Here is a 22197-nt window from a genome sequence, read left to right as displayed (position 1 = left end):
TACGAAAATTCCCAACTAATTTCGATTTATTCTGAACAATACAATTAAATACATTGTAATGCATTTCAATTAGTGTCCCCAAAAATCGACGGCGATGGCAACGCCACCGCGTTGCCACTACTGTAGATCACAGCCATCTTCTTGGACGTTCCATTCCGTTTCTTGCGATGGCCCTTCCTCATATCCAAAAAGCTACTGGACGGAACCACTGCGGGACTCTTCGTAACCACATAGGTATTGTTGAAAAACTTCTTCATCTGTGGAGATTGCGACAACAAATCCTCGGCTTCGTTCTTTGGTATCGGCTCTTGAATCGGCACCACTTTATCCACCTGCGCCACACCAGCCCCCTCCTGAACCGAACCCCGCTCGTAACGATTCACCGCGGCAGACATCTTCTGGGCTACCTTCTTCTTGAAGTAATCTTGGTGGGAAAATTGACCACCATCCAGAATGCGTTGTGTTGTTAACGAATTGCAGTAGTAGTCGTAGTACTGATTCAAACGGTAAACACAATTATAACAGATCGTCTTCGGATGGCCGTCGTCGCGTTCCACCGTAATTGGGAGACAAATCCTGATTTTCACCGGTATCTTATGCTTTCTGGCGTAAGCACCATATATGGACACTTGCAACTCGTCGTCCGAAAGGCAAATGCGGCAGACCCTGGGAGGAGAAGTCATCGCGATACGGCCGGGTAGAAAACACGTGAAAATTCAATTTGACAGTTGGCATCGGTCGACTCAAACGATGCTTCGCCTAGATGTATGCATCTATGTGTTGTTTTGTGGATGAATGAATGAAAGTTCAACAAACACACGTAAATTTTAAACTTGTATTTTGTATCAATTTCATATTGTTGTTTTCACTTCTAGTAGTTTCTTTAGAATGTGTATCACATGCATACTAATGTATTTATCGCTAAATCTCTCCATTCTAAATATATTTTGTCATAGTACACTATTTACATGCTGAAAATTAGTTTTCATCTATCCATATCTAGCTTAATTCAAATACGCTTTAGAGGAACATTCTCTGCTTCGTTACGACTTCAACTGTTTCTAACCCCATTGAAGCCTACCCGTTGATCCGATCAAGTTTAAGACACGATGTTTTATTTATTTTTTCCGGTCCTTTCTTCATGAAAAAACAGCAAATTTACAAACACATTTTCATACTAAACCAAAAAAAACGCCCTTAGTACAACTCAGTTTGCTTCCATCGCTACCCTTATGAATAGACTCGTTTAGGAAAAAATCGGCGGCTCAATTCCGGTGGCTATTAATTTTGCGAAGGGCAGGGAAGATCAATTCACTCAAAATTTAATCTTGTTTTTTTCTTGGTTACTTTAGCTTGCATACAAATCTAGCCATTCTCGGCTCGCCGTTCGCGAAAGGGTTGAAATGAAAAGCACTTTCAATTTCCGCGGAAAAGGTGCGTTCCCGTTTTTTTTTCTCCTCTACTATTTTCATTCATCAACATTTTCAATTGCGGTAGAGCAGCACAAACATTTAAACTCGGCCCGGAAATTAATGCGCCACTCAGACATGAATGGTTGGAAATGTCTTTTGTGTCGGTTCTTGTTGTTGCTTTTGATGCCTCCTCTTCCTGGCAACCTTTTTCGCCCCTCCCGGTGGAATCTAAAGGCTCTTGCTGAGATTATTTATCGCCAGCGATTCATCAGTCAGAAGCTCGTACTCCGATTGCATCAGTTTGTAGACTCGTTCCATCAGCGGGGGAATATCGTCCTTCGTGAGGCCGGCACACGAGATCTCGGGCAGAATTTTAATAATGTTCTGACCTGAATGTAAAGGAATTCGTTGATTTATCGGTCGTGAATATAAATTGTTCCAGCCATCGTACCTCGATTGAAGATTTTCGCCTTCGAGTTTAGGAAATGATACTTGGAAATTACCACCGGCTGGATGTAACCCTGGGATTCCACTGCCACGTGGAAAGAGCCCTTCTTGAAGGGCAGCAAACTGTCGCCATCGCCTCGAGTGCCCTCTGGGAAGAACAGAATTTTCGCCTGAAATGAGATAAGAGGTTATTCAGTCACTCAAACTAGGCGTTTATTTCGGGAAGGAAACGTGCCTGTTTTTCATTGATAGCCTTGGATTCCTTGTTGATGGCTGTTTTTGCGGCGTTCCGATTTTTCCGATCAATGAAGAGTGTTCCCCACAGCCAGCTGGCCAATCCAAACGGGAACATGTACAGGACTTCCCTTTTGGCTACGACAGTCGCCCGACCAACGATAGGCCACAGAAACGCTAGAACTAGGAAAAAGAAAGGAAATAAAGTTAGTCAAAAAATTAATATAAGTTCGTGAAGTTATATAACTAGACGATGGAGATGTTGCAAAACTGAAGAAATAGTGGGATAAAATGACCGATTAAAGTAATCAACGGAGTGTCCAGAATTAAAATCGAAATAATTTCTCTGATTAATTTTCTGAAAATGCAATAAAACAATCTGTACTTTGAGCCCACGGACATTTTGACGTGATCCTCCTCTTTCAAAAAACATAATTCAAAAAACGGGTGTCTGGTTAGAATATTATGTTGAGGGAAAAGAAATCCATTATTATTACGTTAAATAAAAACTTTAAAAAACTTTATTCATGATGTTTCGGATTGTACAATTTAGGTCAAATATGCACCGTTTTGTTGTATAATTCGTTGCCATTTCAAAAAAAGCTTCATAATGCCTGGGGTGATCGTTTTCCACAATCTGATGGAGAGCGTTGATTATTGTTTCTGCTTCGAATCACAATTTCTCGCGTCGCTGTGCAGTAGGTTTCCATGATTCCAGCAATGTCATCAATAACATGGGCATTGGATACGCACTCTGCGACCGGTGTTTTATCAGGATTGATGACAATAGTGTGATTGTCACCTTGCAACACGTGTGATTTGAAGAATTTTAATAATTTATTGTGCTCATTCCATCTCGCCGGCGATGCACCTATCTATGAAGATTCGACGAACGTAACGTCATCTGTCATTCGAAAACGTAAATTAATTCGTTCTGTTTAAAAACGGCGGTTAAAATATTTGGATATGGTTTATACAAAATTGGAAAAAACGGGATAAAAAATACTAGGACGAACTCGATCCGATGAGATTCTATCGATTTACAAAATACGAAAATTAGCTTGGTCAATTAGATACTTAAAACTATCCCTATAAGTATCTAATTGACCGTTCGATTTCCGATAGATAGTTCTCATTAGTGATGAAACGGATAGTCGTTTGACCTTCGAGGCCGGATGGCCGGATGGTCGGCTTTTTATTTACAAATACGAAACTTTAAGAAACTACATATGTGCATGAAGCAAATAAATGTTTATATTTTAGAAAGTAATAAACGCATTCATACATCAAAATAAGGAACTATGTTTAAATTTTCCATATAGAATGAATTTTCCCCAAATAATTTTAATACTAGTCAAGTAAGAGTAGGAACTAAGAATTCAAAGAAGCAGAGAACATCAATCAACTATGTTCTATCTAGATTTAAAAATTTGAAACTGCATACAAGGATGATGCAAAAGAGACGAAACTGAATTAAATCTCACACGCGAAGATGTCATGAGATCTTTTTGGACAATTCCAACGAAGCGGCAAATGAAAATAATAGTCAGTTTCCATAAAAAAAAATCCATTATATACGAAATCGACTGTTCGAACCGATCTCAATCACGTTCCTGGTGGTTATCAAAATCTAAGCAGTAACGTCACCCGGGGGCAAATTGATCACCGGGGTGAAATTGATCAAACGTATTACTGAAAACAAACATAAATTTTCAGAGATATTGTGCAATAAAATTTTAAACTTTTTTTTTATCTGACATGTTCAATAATCATCCCATGTTTGTTTTTGTCAATGACTCTCAACGAATCACTCATTAAATTGCATGAAAATTAATATTTTCTGAATAGCTTTTTTGTTTCCATTTTTAATTTAATAAAGAAGCTTATTTTCAAAACATCGAGGCATCTAAAGACGCTCAGCATATTAATTCGCTTTTAGCCAAAACTTAATGAGTTGAATAAGTAATCGAATACTTGTAATGACAATTCGAACAAGTGTAAAAGCACCACGAATTACCAGAACCGTTAATTAATAGCGTTAATGAATTGATGTTATGAGTTAATATTAACCTAATTTTGAAAAAAAAAACAGATTTATCTTGAATTAATGAAAAATCATTAATTTTTTTTTTCCAATATCCGGTAACCAGCCGGATAGCAAATTTTGGACGGATAGTTACAGGATATCCGTTTCATCTCTATTTCTTATACCTCTTGATAATTGAGGAATATAATAATCATCTTGGGTGTATTTTTATGAAAAAGAAATGCATATTGAAAATGCAAATTGTATGTTCATAAATGACAATTTCCTTAAAAAAACGATGTTAATTGAAAAGACTTTACAGAAAATAAAGTATCACTTATCAATTATTTAGAAACCGATAATTATTTCTATTTTATAGAATAATTTATCATTGAATATTCATTAGTATGACCTATGATTTTCCTTTAACTAACCTTCCTATACTCGAGCATACGGTCTCACAGACCGAGAATCAACAATTTTGTTTTGAGGAGGCTGAATAAAATTTTTGATTTTTAAACTGAAAATATTTTTTTTCATTTAATTATATCTTTTATACGTAAAATAAATACCAATAACGCCTAAAAATACACGATTTGGTAGACCTCAGCCTAACATTTGAACAATTAGCCGCCCACAATGCCCAAAAGTTTTGCCACCCCTGATCCATTATCCCCCACAATTAGATATTCTTAATTTAAAACTGATTTCTACACAACTGGATTAATTCCTGATCAAAACTAGAAACTGAAATCAGGATCGATTACGTGTGTTGTACGGTTAAATTGGTAGACGATAAAATTATCTTAACATCGCACTATTGAATGTAAGTGAATCATCACACTTTCCCGTAACCAATATTTATATGCCAATTAATTTTAGCTGTAAGCAATCCAATAAATAGAATTGCTTTAAAGAGTAGCGCTAGTTTGTTGACCGCAACAATTTCATAAGAATCTGGAGAGCCGTTTCGGAGGAGTTCGACCACAAACACCGTGACACGAGATTTTTTTATATGTTTATATGTATCATGTATATATAGATGACCACCCTCGATTATTTGTTTTTCACGCGTTTGAAATAAAGCCACCCTGATGAGCTGAAAACTGCTATCTTCGGTAGTGGAATGATACAAAACATGACACGATTGACATGTAATAGACCATTAAATCCAGTTCAGTTCTTTGTTTTCAAGAGGCTTTAAACTTTGCAGTTCTTTCGACTTATGGTTTTTAAATGATTTTTCATCACTAACTTACGAAAAATCTACTAGTGGTCGTATCATTTCAAAAAGGCTTTTATCCGAAACATTTCAAACACGCTGTCTTACATAGAACTTAATTGATGCTGAAGTTGAAACGCATATTCTAGAAGAACATTTAATATGCCATGTACAAAAAGCCCAAAAATTATACATCTTCCATGAATCTTCAAATACACTCGACAAAAAAAATAAAGGAATAGAGTTCGAAGTCGGAAATGTGATTATGAGACGCTGTAACTTCATGAAAAATCAACTCATATCGATGGGGTGCACATCATTTTGAAGCTACAACTTTCAGGTATTATAATATTTTACGTATATATTTTTATCTTGGTGTGTGTAGGTGTAGCGAGCAATAATATCGGGAAGAAATGAAAAATATATTTTCCTCTGTTTTTTAAAAGATTTTCTGTTCTAACACAATTTTTTGCTAACCAACTCAACAGCAAATACAATTAACCTTATCAACCAGATTTTATTTAGTTCCTAGAACGTTCCTGTAAGACCTTCCCATACAGAGATGTTTCAGTTTGAATGAAAAATTATGCCTTCGTCTATGATGATGAATAATTCAATAAACAACCATCGCATCGCAAATCGAAAGGCAGTTTTGAAAACTCCAATAAATTCTGCACGTGGATAATTTGTTACTTTGACGAAACAAAATATTCAAATTTTTTGCATCGATTTCAAAAAAGTGACAAAAACAGGATTTTTATACTGTTTTAGTAAATTCACTGTAATTCTGCAAATATCGCAGTAAGTTTTAATGTTTGCAGGTAAATTTTTAGCCTAGTATATTCCCTAAACATCTGTGAACGTTTCATATTGATACGTTCAGCTGTTTTTTTCTAGCCGATTTTTCAAAGTTTGGAGTGAGTTAGTGGAGCATTTAATCGCAAATAGTAACAGAAGTACAAAATCCTACGCGACTTTCAGAATGAACGATTCGCAACTTTCGTTTTTATAAGTTTGTGGATGAGGAGCTCTTGTATGTGTGGAAATGCGTATGCATACGTGTGAGTATCATCACTTCTTGCAATTCTCGTACCTATACACGCATGAAAACAAAAGTTACGAATCGTTCGTTCTGAGAGTCGCTTATGATTATGTACTTCTGATACGATTTGCGATTAAATGCTCCTATAATTTACTCAGAACTTTGAAAAATCGGCTAGATACAACGCCTGAACGTATCAATATGAAACATTCACAGATGTTTAGGGAATATACTAGGCTAAAAAAATTTCTGCAAACATTAGTAAGGGAGGTGGGGGTAAAACGGACATATTAAGAAGAGCTTCAATTATCTCTTTAGAAATTCATGTTCCCCAAAACTTTGATGCAGTTTTTTGCATTTCAATATACTATTTTTCAACCTAATTGGTCAAATATTTTACAAAAAAGTGTTTTTCAATTAACTGAAATTGAAATTAAAAAAAACCGAAAAGTACTTTTTTTTCGATGCGGGTAATATGGACATATAGTGGGGGTAATATGGACAGGTTCGTAATATATGAAGTGTAGAGGTTTATCGATCGCGAGAGGAATAATTTTATTCAACCAAGGTCTGAACTCATTACGAATGTCCATTAAATGATGAAAAAATCGATTTAATCCACCTAGAAGTGATATCGTGCTTTTCAGCAGTATAAACGGACAGACCCTTAACTATTTTGCGTTTGGTTTCAGTCTGCTTCTAAACAGTCCACATTCGGCGATTTGATTTCCATTTATAGACGCAAGGCATTCCTTAGGAATAGATTAAACAGACTTTTCACAGTCCATCTCACTCTCACTGGCAACTGTCCGTTTTACCCCGTCAGTACAATTATTTCAATAATTTAAATTTTTCACTCAAAAATGAATTTACTTTTCCGTATATACCTAATATCGCTTCTCTATTAACTCACAAACCGAAATATAACCATAAGCGAATTGAATTCAGATATTAAACAACTCAAAACATTCATTGCCATAGGGTGGCTTGAATATTATAGAATAACATGTAGAAGGTTCTCATTAACAGAAATTTGAAATTCAAAATGTAACTATACAAATCAATCACCTGTCCATTTTACCCCCACTGTCCGTATTAACGGCGATTCCCCTACTTACTGAGATATTTGCAGAATTACAGTGGATTTTGTAAAACAGTATAGAAATCTTGTTTTTGACACTGTTTGAAATCGATGCAAAAAACTTGTATAATTTTTTTTCGTCAAAGTAACAAATTATTCTTGTGCAGAATTTATTAGAGTTTTCAAAACTGCCTTTCGATTTGCGGCGCGGTGGTTGTTTATTGAATTATTCATCATCAAAGATGAAGGAATAATTTTTCATTCTAACTGAAATATCTCTGTATAGGAAGGTCCTCCAGGAACATTCTAGGAACCAAATAAAATCTGGTTTATAAGGTTAATTGTATTTGCTGTTGATTTGGTTAGAAAAAAATAATGTTATTCAAGTAAATCTTGGGGGTCTCCGTAGCCACATTGGTTGCGCGTTCGCTTAGTAAGCGATCGATCGTGAGTTCGAAACTCAGGGCCCTCTTTGACCATCTTTGTGTTGTTACAGAATACCTACGTCCACGCAACAATCATCAGCGATGGAGATCGATCCACGGTCGAAACAAGATCGATTCATCCATACAACTGCTCTGCTCTGCAAGACAAATCGGGCTGCTGTTCTATAAATAACTGAACAATGATCATATCAACTGTCTCCGCTGTCCGGTGGTCAAACTGGATAATGGAAGAACAGAAAGAATACTCTTAAGCCTAAATGGCTACTGTGTAAATGTACCATATGTAATGGTATAGAAGGAATACTGGCGAATGGCAACTGTGTAATGTGCTATAAGTATAGATATGATAACCATGTGACATGTACACGATTAAAAAATACTAATGAGCCTAAAATAAATAAATGGGATAAAAAAAAAGTAAAACTTTGAAAAAACAGAGGAAAATCGATTTTTCATTGCTTCCCGGTATTGTTACCCACTACACCTACACACACCAAGATAAACATATGTACGTAAAATATTATAATACCTGAAAGTTTTAGCTTCAATATGATATGCATCCCATCGATATGTGTTAATTTTTCACAAAGTTACACCATGTCAAAAATCACTCCAAATTTCCGACTTTACACTCTGTTCCTCTAATTTCTTTGTCGAATGTAAAATGGGTGGTCTTATCTTTATGAAAATCACATAACGAGCCATGCATCATTTCGTCGAGAAATATGGAATTTTATAATTCGATATCAAAAACATAAGTAAAAATAATCAATAACATAAGTAAAAACTATCAATTTCCAGAAAATTATAAATAAAGATATTGTGAGTATATATTGCCTAGAAAATATAAATGAATCATCACAAGAATCTTACCAATCAGATCCAACGCACTCTGATGATTCATGAGCACCACTCCCCCGTGCTGTCGATTGATGTTCTCCTTGCCGCGCACTTCAAACGATGCTCCGAGCATTTGTCCAAATTTGGTGCACAGATAGGCGGGTAATCTGAAATAATAAAACAAAATAAATCAAACCATTACCTCCACCGTTGGTAATAACAGTAGCACTGCTCGGTACAAACACGAAACGACAATTTCCAATTATCATCAGCTGAGTCGAATAAACTTCGTTAACTAATCACTCCACCCCATGCGTGGTTCATAATTTATGTGAAAATGGTCATTCAATAGGACGGAGGAAATGACAAGTAATCGCGTAGTTGAGGTAAAATTGTTGCTTGCTTGATTACATCGAAAATAAATTGAGCGACTCAGTCACATATCAATTTCAATAATACATTCATAACTATAGATCCACTTTTTTTTAATTCCCAAGGATACATAGAAGTTAGGTGAAATGGGATATAATAACTATCTACGTTTGTTAGACAAGCTCCAGAACTTTTATTGTTTTCAAATTGAAATCAAAATCGATTTCGCATTGGTGAAAGCAAATTAATAATTCTTAGGTTGTTCCATCTTCTCTATCAGTTAATACAAGTTATTCGGCATGTTTTCAATAAACTTGCGGCTTATTGAGACTTTTATCTCGTTCCAAACTTATCTTCGAAGCTTTTCAACACTCCTATACTCGAACAGATTTTGATCTTATGAACAACAAATGAATCTGAATCCTCTGTTCGATGAAACTGCCATGGTCGCCCGACATTTAAGAACTGAAGTTCTTTCCTGTTTCCATGTAGTTTGCTGTCTACATGGGATGGTTGAAGCATTGGATGTAGAATATAGTAGCTAAATCTCACTCCATGTACATGCACATCATGTACATTACAACCGAGTTCTCATATATCTCCGGAAACTCAACGAAATAGAGTGGCTCTCTGCTGGAGATAGTGATGAAATGAAGTATATTAAAATTGACTAGCTTTGGAAGACTATGGGTCATTGAATCATTTTGTCACAAAAGCACATATCCTAAATATAGATGCAATGAAAATTATTCACACTGATACTCACAAAGCATTCCGGTAGTCTCGCGGCCGCAGTAACATAAATGGAACTGGACCTACGGCGCAAATCACCGCCAATACTATAAAGCAGAAGAATTTGAAGTAATACCGGGCGGTGGAAGAAAGCGTGATGATGAAAAACATCATGAAGGCCAACCCGAGAAGCTCGTTGCTTGTTGCGGTCATCTGAAAGTACGAGGAAAAAGTTTTAAAATGTTTGTTAGTATCAAGACATGATCGTACGGTACGATTCTGAGGGAGACATATGCAAACAATTTCTACGAATTGGTATAAAAATAACTGAAAAAAATGAATCTGTGTTTTTCATCTGTTCGACATACTATTCTCAAACAACTTTCCTTGCTTGCAAAAAAAAATTGTTTCAAGGGAAAATTTGACTCTATGAACGTTAGAGGATAATTTTTTAGTCTGATAAAAACAAAGTTGAAGGGTTGTGCCCGAATTAGGGAAACCGTCTTGTGGTCTACACAGATGTATGGTAAACAACAAGCTCTCATTTCAACCAACCAACCGCTGAATGTTTTACAATTATGTATATTGAAATATTGTTAGGAAGTGTCCAAATCGGTTGTTACGGAAATCTCGTTAATCCATAAATATTCGGAACGCGACCGATATTAGGTGTTTCATTTTGTACCCTGAATATATATTCCCGAAAAACGTCATCCTTCATCAAAACGCTATGAATAAATGCTTTCATGTTCAACTCTAAATCTTTAACAGCATTTGGGTTCCTCAACTCTATTTGACATGAAGTATTTGTAACTCCGCCTGCGAATGACGGATCTCTATAGTAGCATGTCCGAGAAAGAATCTAAAACTATTGAGAACCAGAGCAGAGGTTCCGAAACCCCTAAGGAGGATGGTTATAATAACTGTTATTCATGGTTACTATGCTAAGAATAAAATGGATAAACTACTAATCACACCACTCACCACAGTGAATCCTGATTCCTACCTCCCCCCCACTAACAATCATCCCTTTCTTGATAATCGCTAGGAAACCACGCGAAACCATCATACTAACATTTACCAACAATAGTTTCTGTTCGAAAATGATTGTTCGAGGGAGATCCTTCGCATATGACATGTACAAAATTAAAGAGACGAATCAAAAGTAATGACTTTCATGTCAATCACAAAAATCTCTCAGGATCAGGGCCTGACAATTTCACTTCAATTAGCACATCGTCACTCAATAATGTGTCTATCGCTTCTCAGAACAGAACCAGAACTATGCAGGCTAAAAATATATCTATTCTCGTTTCACGCACAATAAGAAAAATATCTCGTCTCTTTCGTACATATTCCTTTCATTTCACGTTGATTCCTTTCATTCTGCAAACAAAAGCGACGTTAGAAATCGTCACTTGGAAATTAATTTGAAGCATCCATGTATTCTGGCAGTTTATATAGAAATGAATGTTTCCTTGTTGCATTCGAAACTTATTCACTGAAACTAATGAAAACGGTGCAGTGAGGGTTGTATAGTATGCCTGCAGGAGTAATTATTTACCGACGCTAGTTGTCAGTGTGAAATTAGTGATGAAACGGATAGTAGTTTGGTCGGATACTGGATACCGGTCAGCTTCAAGTCCGGATAGCCGAGTATTCGACAGCCCGATGTTTGTGTTTGTGCACGTGTATTTGTATGGGTGTTTGTGTATGTTCGCGCGTTTTTTGGGTGTTCGTGTGCGTGTGTGCGCGTGCGTTTGGGCCTGTTTTTTTTTGCTTTCATGCAGGTGTGCGCTTTTTTTATGCGCGGGCATGTGTAGGCGTGTTTGCGCGCATTTGTGCGTGTTTGTGTGCGCGCGTGTACGTGCGTTTGCGCGTGTTTTTTTCTTGCTTGTGTGCAGGTGTGCGCGTTTTTTTGTGCATGGGCATGTGTGGGTGTGTGTGCGTACGTGTGCACGTATTTGTGCGTATTTGTGTGCGTGTGTGAATGTGTGTGCTTGATTCTTTCCGTGCGTGCGTCTGTGCGTGTGCACGTTTGTGCACGTTTGTGCACGTTTGTCGCGTAATTTCGAGCAAATCGTGTAAAAAAAATCGCGTAATTTCAAGCAAATCGCATAAAAAAATAGCGTAATTTTGAGCGAATAGCGTAAAAAATATCACGCAAAAAACGCATAAAAAAGAATCCAGCGTACTTGCAAATAGCATGCTTCTTCGTAACATGGAATACATGTTTGATACAGGAAATATAATAAAATGAAGACAGCTCAAATCGGACTATTCTTTTCACCCTAAGAGAGGGTGAAAAACTCGAGAAAGGAATAGTCCGATCTGTGCCGTCTTTCATTTTATTACATTCTCTGTAACAATCATGTATTCCAAATAACAGAAAAACATGTTATTTACAAGTGATTGAAGAATTTTGAACACGGTCCGCGACGATCCATTTTGGTAAAATAAAACTTACGTTTGAAAGCAGCAAGCATCCTCTAACATGCGAAATGAAAATAAATAAAACCCGTTCAAGCAGTTTTAATCGTCAGTGAAAGCTTCTGCTTTTATACTTGTAAGAGAACAAAAGAGAAAAGGAACGAAACAAAAGAATCAATGTTACTGTATGCGTAGAGAATATTTCGTTTCCACTTCACCCCGATACACTGAAATTAATCCACCGAAAATGACTGTAGTGGAAGTGAGAGTTGTATGAATAAAATTCAATCACATTTATTAGCTTCGAAAATAACTAGCCCTGCTCAGGATAGCAGATAAAATAAAAGGTATCTTGGCCAACAGCCTGACCAGAAAAATTGCACTGAGGCCATGCAATTCATTTTTCAGTAACGAAATTTTATGGCACAAAAGGATGGCGTTATCCAACATGTAGCATAACCTTCGGTGACAATGATTGCAGACTGTGACATTTTAGGCGCTTTATGAATCCGTGAAATCAATCTCTTCCGGCTATGCGAGTATTGAGATTGGACGGATCAGTATAATTTGTTACACCCAATGGCATTTGGCATTTACCGGGTATCATGTGTCCCCCATATAGTCAATTTTGCAGGTAGAGAATATGATTGACCATCTCCAGTTCCTGCTGAGGTGAAAAATCGTTTCAATGTGATTCTTCAAATGCGGCCGACGAATTTCGCATGAATCGCTTCAGTGTACTTCTGTGTACTTCCAAGTTTCCCCTTCTTCCAACGCTGTATGTCTATCCAAAGAAAAGTTTCAAACCTATATAACCACTCCACAGAAACGTGTCCATATATCCCCGCACAGCATGTAAAAATCTATAACAATTTATTTCATGTATTGTTATCAAACTTAAAGTCTCTCTGCATCAAATGGTTCCTCTCCTGTAGGTAAATAGAACTTTACTGTACAATACTACATGGGCTGAAAAGTCCCGGGATTTTTCAACAGACGGCGCCACTAAAAAACTAACAAGATTCATTTCGAGAAGTTCATCTGTCATTAGCTTATGTGTGAAGTCTCACCACATTTCGTATATTTGTTCACAAACTACAGTTGTTTAAGTTATGTACTGAACATTCGTATTTGAAAAAAAAGAAAAAAGAGGAATATCGTATTTTGATCAAACATTGTTTTTTGATGAGAAAACTATCAATGAACAATCAATGCAGTGGTTGACGAAATGTTATTCTACTTTTGCTCCTTCGAGAACAACAGTTTGTCGGTGGTTTAGTGAATTTAAAATGGACCGTACAAGCACCGCAGATGCACCTCGCTCTGAAAGGCCATAAGAGACTACAAATCTAGAAATTGTAAAACAAGTGCATCCACTCGCTTTGGACGATCGTAAAGTACGCGAGTTAGCTGAGGCCGTTTTCACAATCAAGGTGCTTGCTTCGTTCATGTTACCGTTTCCTTTCATCTTTCAAATTGTACCAGGGGTTTTTTACGTTAGGTACATACGATTCAATAATACAGGGAGATGACATTATGAGAAAACAGGAAGTGGGTTATATCTGTGGTATAACCGCAAAGGTCACGTAGGACTATCGTTGATTTAGTGATCAATTGTTTTTAGTTGCATCTGAATCAATTCTGAATGAATGAATAAATGAATATTTGGGGGACTTCGAAAACGAGAGCGTTGCGTTGAAGGCACAATAATCAGCAAAAGGAGTAATCACACGAAAGTTGTATAATACATAATACATTGCTTGTATTTCCAATAGACAAAATATCTGTTCAGGTCAGGTAATGAATCCCTCGAACCCTCGCCGTCCAGCTCATTCAGTTCGTTCAGCTCGTCCAGTAACGATGTTGTCTTGTCGATGTCCTCACGAAAAATGAATGTGTTTCACCACCAGAGTATCGCTTAAGTGTGCTTTTTGTCCGTGATTGAATCGAGAGAAGGTGTGTTTTACGATGGCAATTTGGAAGGCAAACTAGAGGCGAATAAACTCTCTGAGTTTGAAACACTCAGCGACTGGGCAATAATCGATTGAAAATTATATGATTTTCCGTTGCGCGCGCATCCAATATTGGATACGAAAATATCCTACTGATGGGGAAGAATAATCTTCAGAAGATTTCCTGCTAATTGCACTTGACGATAACGATAACATCTTTCCAGATTCTCCTCGATACTCGAAGCCCACCAGTGGTTAATGCTAACTCAATAACCATTTGATTGAAAAAACACGAAACCAAATGTATTTGGTCGAGGTGTTGTATGGATAGAAAATATAAAATAAAAATAAACACAACAGCGACAATATGCTCCAATCGCTGTTCAATTATAACTGAGTGGATTTCCGAGCGGCGCTCGCTTATATACCGATTGGTGATTTCAATAGCCTGTTTTGAAAGCAATTTTAAGGCTATTGAAACAAGTTTTTGGATGAAAAAATAACAAGTATATTCATTTCTAGTTGAATGAATGAATTGAATGAATAAAAATCCGCCTCTCTATTCAACCTGACTTCACTCCACCACAACTACTCCACTCCGACATGCAACGATGTAGCCCGCAAACACAATCTTGTTTTAAGGTGAAGGTGGAAGCTAGCCATAAATGGCTGCCACAATGGCGCTCATTTCTTTCATCTCCCTCCCTCACCTCTCGCCCGAAAATCAATAATTTTGCGAAACAGTGTGAAGAAAATGATCGTTTTCGCACACTTCCCATCAAGTAATATCAACCAAACTCTAATCGATTACTCACAAGATATTAAATTTTCATCTGCTTTCGCACCGTATAGTGAAGAACGTCGGAAAACTCGAGCAAGTGCTCTGAAAGTTAAATTTTCGTTTTTCAATCTTCTGCAATGGTTTTGTTTGTATTGGTGGAAGCATCGTTATTTTTTCGACACTGATGCCAAACAACATCATCGAAACAGCTATAAAAACCACTCAATAAAATGTTATTCCGGAGTCATAGGGTCCCATGTCATGAAAATCAATAGAATAAAATTGTGTTGATATCAATACAATTATTATTTTTACGTTTAATGGGTCTATAATGCAAGTTTTAGCAATTTTAACATTGGGTAAGAAAATTGTATTGCAGAGCTCGGAACACTGCCACGGCTGCCAATGCTTTCAAAAACAGTAATCGGAAAAGTATTAAATTCAATCTAAATGCCTCGGCCAACGAAGAGAAGGGTTAAGGTTTTCAACGTGAATATGTGAAAACAATACGATCAACGAAGGAAAATATTAAGGAATTATCAACATCGAGTTACTATGCGGAAGAACTTGTTAATACCAAAAGTGCCCCAATTCGCATGTGTTATAAATTTGCTCATGTTACGCTCGCGTATAATCAGAATCATATACAAATGCACCTTCTATATATATATATATATATATTTATATTTGCAATTGTTCATCGGAACATATCGTTCATACATTTTACTTTAGTATTGAATTGTTATTTGTTTTTTTTTTCAAATGTATTCAAAGACTCGTGTCAATGAAGCGCCACACAGTCTGATAAGTGAATTGATCTATTTACGTGTGCTTTGCTCTTCTCTCACAAACACTATTACCCCATTTTTACACGAGGGTTTACCTATACTACTACAATGGCTAGCTTCCACCTTCACCTTAACATCCATATAAAGTGAAACGAAAACTTGATTTCTGATGCAAAAAAGTAGTTACACCATTAATGGATGGCTCCATTATTCCACAATTTGCAATTTTCTCATCCACAATTTGCAACTGAGAGAAAGAGAGAAAATTAATTCAGTTGGGAGGGAGGTTTATTTCGATATACCGCGAAGTTCATTTGTCGGTGAAAAATGAAATGAACACGGACCATCGCAAAGCAGATAGCAACGTAAACACCCGAATGATTTTTGATTTATGTTGACAGAGAAACTGCTGGACGAAGCAAAAACACATTTTCAACTGAATGCGAAGGCCGATGGCTCCACAGTCCCATAGCGATCTTCAGTTGAATATGACTTTGCCGAACCCTGGCTATAACACCAATAAGAGGTATAGCGTTTGCGATGCATGATCAGTGCATCTTGATCATGCCATCGACAAATTTTCCAAAGTGATGTTTCCTAAAACTTCGATGCATTCTAAAATAATATCCGGAGTGATAAACGAGCGAATTGAATAAAATAATTTTATAATCCAAAGCGGTAGTGTGCTGGAGACAATCCTCTACAATTTTTTGAATGGCACTAATATTTTTATAGGAACTTAACCTCCTCACTCTGTCCAACTTCTATAAGACCACTCTGATTCTATTTCGTTGCAACCCAAACAGTTAGAATTTCAACAAGATACATTCATGCATTGTAGACTGCTTAGAATAAAGTGTATTTAATGTCAATTCCGTCCAAAAGAGATGTTTGTTCATTTATTGTGCTTAAATATGATAATTTCAGCTGTACAGTTTCTATAAGACCACTTCAAAATTCATAAGTATTATCAATGAAAAATTCAAAACGATCGGCTGATTTACATGTCAATAATTGGCAACCTTGCCATTTCGGCTAGATACCTTGAAAATTCGTGTTGGAATACTATTTACCAAATGCTGCTGAACGATTTTCTCGATATTGTTCCCATGTTTCCGAAGTTGCGACCTTGAGCTCTTCAATCATGATGTACCGTTTTCCCTCAGTGTAGATTCTGCGTACAAGAATCCCTCGAAGATTTTCAACAGGATTCAAGTCTGGAGAGCGAGCCGGTCAGTCCAAAAAATTATGGTCCTTAATCCATTGCTTAGTTTCCTTGCTGATATGAATATGCTATGATATGTGAATTTTTTGTGACGATATCCACGCAAAAACGGTAGGAGAGAGGATTCCAGAACTTATATGTAATCCTTGAATGATGTGAAAGCTATCTTGAGCTTTCCGGTTGTACAGACCGCCCAAACCGTGCACGAGATTCCACCAAAATTCCTGGTTGAAAAATACTGTTCCTTCTTCCGTAAATCACACCAGTACCCGTTGAAACCATCTGAACCATCCTAATCGGACTTGTCTTCGTCAGTGAAGATAACCTATACATTGAATAACTTTCCATTATGGTATATAGCAAAATGTATTCTGTTGGAAACATTCTTTGTCACAACATACCATGTCCCACTGTGGGTTCATGTGAGCTTTGGCCAAACTCAGACGTCTTTCAATGAATGTGAGATGGTGTATGTGAGGAATTGTTACAAACGTGATATTGCTTCATTTGCATAAGCGATTTTGAGATATTCGAAGCTATTCTAGCTATTTCCCGCTTATTCCGGTCAGAGAGCTTCGATTTACGTGGAGCTCTCTCCTTCTTACCGTATCCTTGAGGATTTGTCAAATAATTGAACAATACTTGATGAGTTCGTCCAATCCGACCAACATTTTTTTCTCTGATACCAAAATTTTTTTGAGGAAATGTATCGATTTGTCTTGTTTTTTATTTGTTTTTTTTTCTCTCCGTTAGCACTTTTAATTTGGCATTTTCCAGATTTATCGATCAAAACAACTAAAACAACGGACAAATGTAACTGGTCTTATAGAAACTTGACACTTGAATAATACAATACCTTTGGTTTACGCTCAGCGCTTGCACACACACATATGAAAATTATGCAGTGTATGGTAGTCACTAGAATATAAGTTGAAGCATTGTTTGTTTACCATGGCACGAAGCAGCCAGATCATCACCTGATCTTATAGAAGTTGGACAGAGTGTATTACTTGCGTCAAACTGTACCCAAGTACTGATATTTGGGTTCAATTTATACGTCAAATAACACGCTTTCATTCTGATTCTGAGCAGTCAATCCTAAAAAACATACCTGGGTTATTTATAATCAGAATGTCCATTGAAACAACAAAACAAAAACAATGTTCTTATTCATCTAGGCTGCAGAACGAGAATCCTGGATTGAGCTGGATTATGTTTTTTTTTCCAAGGCTAAAATCAATTGAAATTTTACAATTGGTCTTTTCTAGGCTAGAGCAAATGAACTTTACGGTTTGAAACCTAGAAGTTCCACCCCCTTAGAATTTCCAATACATGTTTTTAAATATACACAAATAATAATGTTTCTTAGTCAATCATATCGAATGACCGGCAATCATATTCACAACAACGGAACCCACAGTATCACTATTAGTGAAAGTTTTATCAATATTTATTGTTTCCCCTTTGTTATGATTTATTCGACTCACATCTACCCTAGTGGGAAAACAACACCGTCAATGCTACTCATATCCCCGAAACGCGCAAGTTCAAAACAATTCCGCCGGCAGTCAACGAACCACTAACAAATTGATGTTTACAACTTCGACTGTGACACAATTTTAGTGTGCGCGCCACGTTTGAGACTATGTACTTCAACATAGGAAGGATAAACAAACCCCGGCGTGGCTTGCCGTGTCGCATCTTCAATTGCGGTTCGCTATAAACGAGAAAGGCACGCGATCAGTTCCAATGTCAACGCGCCAATGTCAAAGCGTGGGAAGAACCGTCATGCAAAATTGGACGCTATCAGTTTAATAAGCAGTACTCCTTTTATAGCTGTGTTATTGCACAAATAACGAAAACACCATCTGCGACGATTCCGCATTGAAGTCACCTTATTTATAAATCCAACGTTCGATTGCGATCTGCGATATAAAATCGAGGCGCAAACTGATAACACCTGTTTACCCTCGGATGGACCGGACGGACCGCAGGGTAATGTGCAAAGTTCCAAACGTGAGCTGGAAGATTGGAATGCTTCGAGGTGAACTGATAACAGTCGTGTTTGTACCATTATCACCAAGCAACCGAGAGCGAACCACAGAATCACTTCATGAACATCGGAAAGAAAGAAAAAGCGTTGATCCTGCTCGAACGATTTCGATTCATGAAAGCGATTACCGAATCGATGGAACACTGATCCTAGCGTTGTTTGGGTTTGTCGGGTGCTTACCATAACGCTGGGTCAAGTAACTATGGTGTTGGGTTTTGATTGACGAAATGGGATTATTTTGATCATGACGAACAGGAGCGCTACGATGTCGACGCCATCGGTAAACAGATTATGTGATTCTTCTGATTACTTTTTATATTATGAAAGGAGGAATGGAAGTTGGTGGTAATTGATCTTTTGTAGTGCAATTTTGCTAATTTCAACCAATGATTGTCACTTGAACATATCAGAAGCCTTGTGACATATTTATTTTTCTCGAAGAGTCAAATAAACACTATAGAAAAGTTGGTAAAGGTAAAAGTAATGGTAAAGTTGCGCTAATTAGAAATCAAACATAGTCTTTTCGTTGCTCTAAATATTGAGGTTACACAAGAATGTTGAGGATTTTTCGCAAATTCGAGGCTTCAAAAAAATTGGTACAGAGTATTTTATTCAAACAATCGCTCAAAACATTACGACTTCAATTCTAATTCCTATTTGTTTCAAGCTTCTCTATTAAACACAGATAAAATACGATAAAAATATTACTGTTTGATAATGTATCAGCAGATAACACAATTCTGGTCGAGAACCTTGCAAATTTCAGTGACTTTCAGCTACCGAAAAAACACCTGGTTTGGTTGTTACTCATGATGTTGTTCGAACATTGAATTAAACTAGGATCCCAACATGTAGACGGTCCATTTTCTAAATCGTCGTTTCTCCCCATTCATATATAGGTATTTAATGAGGTCTTTGTTCGGTAACACGGACCCACTATCGTACCTTGTTTCCTGTCAGCCAGTCTAAATAAATATCTGATAGAAATTCGAGTAAACACTCTCTTAGTAAATACACACACACGATTATTTTGAAGCTGCAGTGACGGGTATCATTGAGTAATCGAACATATGTTGGCTATAGATTCAATCACCACACTGTTTGATGATATCATTAGACAAACATTTTGCGAACACGTTCTTACTAGCAGCCGAAATTTTCGAATGAACATTGTTTACATAATTTATTAGCACATTCTTCAGATCTATTTGTTTGCCTTCAACATGTGAAAACCTGTGTTCGTCTCTTCACAAACACTCACGAGAAATCACGTTGGTAAACATACACAAGTGTTTTCATCCCTATGACTCTCCGTCAGTTCGATTTCTCATCCTGAGATGATTAAATTCTCAGCATCCACCCGAAACCAGGAAAAAAAACAACGACTCACACCACTCAATTACCTTGTTCCAATTGTTTTGTGCTCCGATTAGAAGACGCGACGCGAGACTCAATTGAACCTAAATTGGTCCACACATTTAATTCAATTGAGAAGTTCTCCCGCGTGGTGTTCCCTTCCTTCCTTCCGTCCCGCTACACTGAAACAGCGGTAGTGAGCTATTTTTACAACACTAGCAATCCTTCACCGATCGTACGATTCCGAGTTCGTTTGGAACTGTAATATACACTTCTCTGCTTGCGCAATGATCAACAATAATAGACACCGCAAAGTCAACTCTCCTCCGAGAACAGAATCGGATGATGCACGTGTGTGACTCTTCTCTCGCAGACTCTCGTGGGATGGGACTGCCGAAAGCTTTCGCTCGACCGGGGGGGTTTTCCACGATTTCCACCCTCTCAGTATTTCTTACACTCTCTGTTTCTCTCACTCAAATTCAAAAAATCACACACAAACACTGCAAAACTCCGTTTCGTATCCTGGCTCAATAAAAAAAAACACAACTTCTTCGCACAGTATCCAAACACCGAAATGGGGAAGGTGTGGGAGATTATTACACCGTAAATTTGGGAGGCCGAAAATCGAACCACCTTAACGTTATCACGTTCGTTTTTTCAATGCCACACAGCTTAACACGCTATCACTATCCAATTGATTTTAACCTAAGTATTTCACGACAGACCGGAGCGGCGCGTACGTTCCGTGACATACTTCACCGACTACTGCCACTGAGATGAACCGATTACTGTGCTTTTGTGACTAACATAATACGATTGTGAGCCCTCGCTGCCCCGGAAGGAGGGTTGCCAAAGAATTGGTTTAGAATTTCGTCTGTTTTGATTTTGTACTCTAGTGATCTTTCCGATAGAGCCTAGTAATTTCCCAAACAGTTTGAGAGTCGGGAAAGACGGACACACGGAGGGACACTAACTGAAGAGTTATATTTTGAAATTAAACTCGTTGTACTCAATAGGTCTTCAAATAAGCCTTAAAATAATTGAACAAAAAGGATTGACTAACATCTCTTAGAAGGGCCTTGTATTTTTTCTCATTTTTTCATGTCTAAAATAGCCATCTACAATCTGTCCAATTTCTATAAGACCAGGTGATGATCTTGCTGCTTAGTGTCATTGTAAATACATTATGTATTCTAGTGTGTAGGTATTGATGACTACCATACACTGCATCATTTTCATACGTGTGTGTACAAGCGCTGAGCGTAAACGAATGTTTTCGTATTTTCAACTGTCAAGTTTCTATAAGACCAGTTACATTTTCCGTTGTTTCAGTTGTTTTGATCAATTGAATCTGGAAAATGCCGAAGAGAAAAGTCCTCACGGAGAGAGAAGAGAGACAAATCGATGCATTTTACCAAGAAAATGTTGGTATCAGAGAAATTTCTCGTCGGATTGGACGATCCAATCAAGTCAATTATTTGGCGAATCCTCAAGCTCCACGTATATCGAAGCTCTCTGACCGGGATAAGCGGGAAATAGCTAGAACAGGTTCGACTACCTCACAATCGCATGTGCAAATAAAGCAATATGTCAACTACTTAACTGCTCGGGTGACAATTCATTAAATTTTGGTAAAAAATCCTCACATAAAGAGGGCTTAAAAGGTTAAAACTCCTCATCTTACACCATCTTACCTCGGAAGACATCTGAGTTTTGCCAAAGCTCACATGAGCCGACATTGGAACATGGTACGTTGTG

The 22197-nt window shown here is 37.3% G+C and overlaps 1 protein-coding gene across 2 annotated transcripts; it reads right to left on the bottom strand.

The window, feature by feature from the left end:
• Positions 1 to 821: 821 nt before the first annotated feature.
• On the bottom strand, positions 822 to 21221 carry LOC129774482 (1-acyl-sn-glycerol-3-phosphate acyltransferase alpha-like). 2 transcript variants are annotated; one of them, XM_055778226.1, is made up of 6 exons: positions 20487 to 21221; positions 9889 to 10067; positions 8784 to 8917; positions 2095 to 2276; positions 1864 to 2029; positions 822 to 1801 (listed from the first exon to the last, which is right to left on the bottom strand). In XM_055778226.1, the coding sequence occupies exons 2-6, from the start codon at positions 10065 to 10067 to the stop codon at positions 1641 to 1643; spliced, it is 822 nt and encodes a 273-aa protein (XP_055634201.1). In that variant the 5' UTR covers positions 20487 to 21221; the 3' UTR covers positions 822 to 1640. The 2 variants fall into 2 exon arrangements, with proteins under 2 accessions (XP_055634201.1, XP_055634202.1); XM_055778227.1 differs by lacking the exon at positions 20487 to 21221 and adding an exon at positions 20029 to 20438.
• Positions 21222 to 22197: the final 976 nt, after the last annotated feature.

The sequence above is a fragment of the Toxorhynchites rutilus genome, chromosome 3 (assembly GCF_029784135.1).
Source record: "Toxorhynchites rutilus septentrionalis strain SRP chromosome 3, ASM2978413v1, whole genome shotgun sequence".
In the NCBI taxonomy this organism is placed as follows: Eukaryota; Metazoa; Arthropoda; class Insecta; order Diptera; family Culicidae; genus Toxorhynchites; species Toxorhynchites rutilus.
This window is presented reverse-complemented; position numbering and strand designations above follow the sequence as displayed.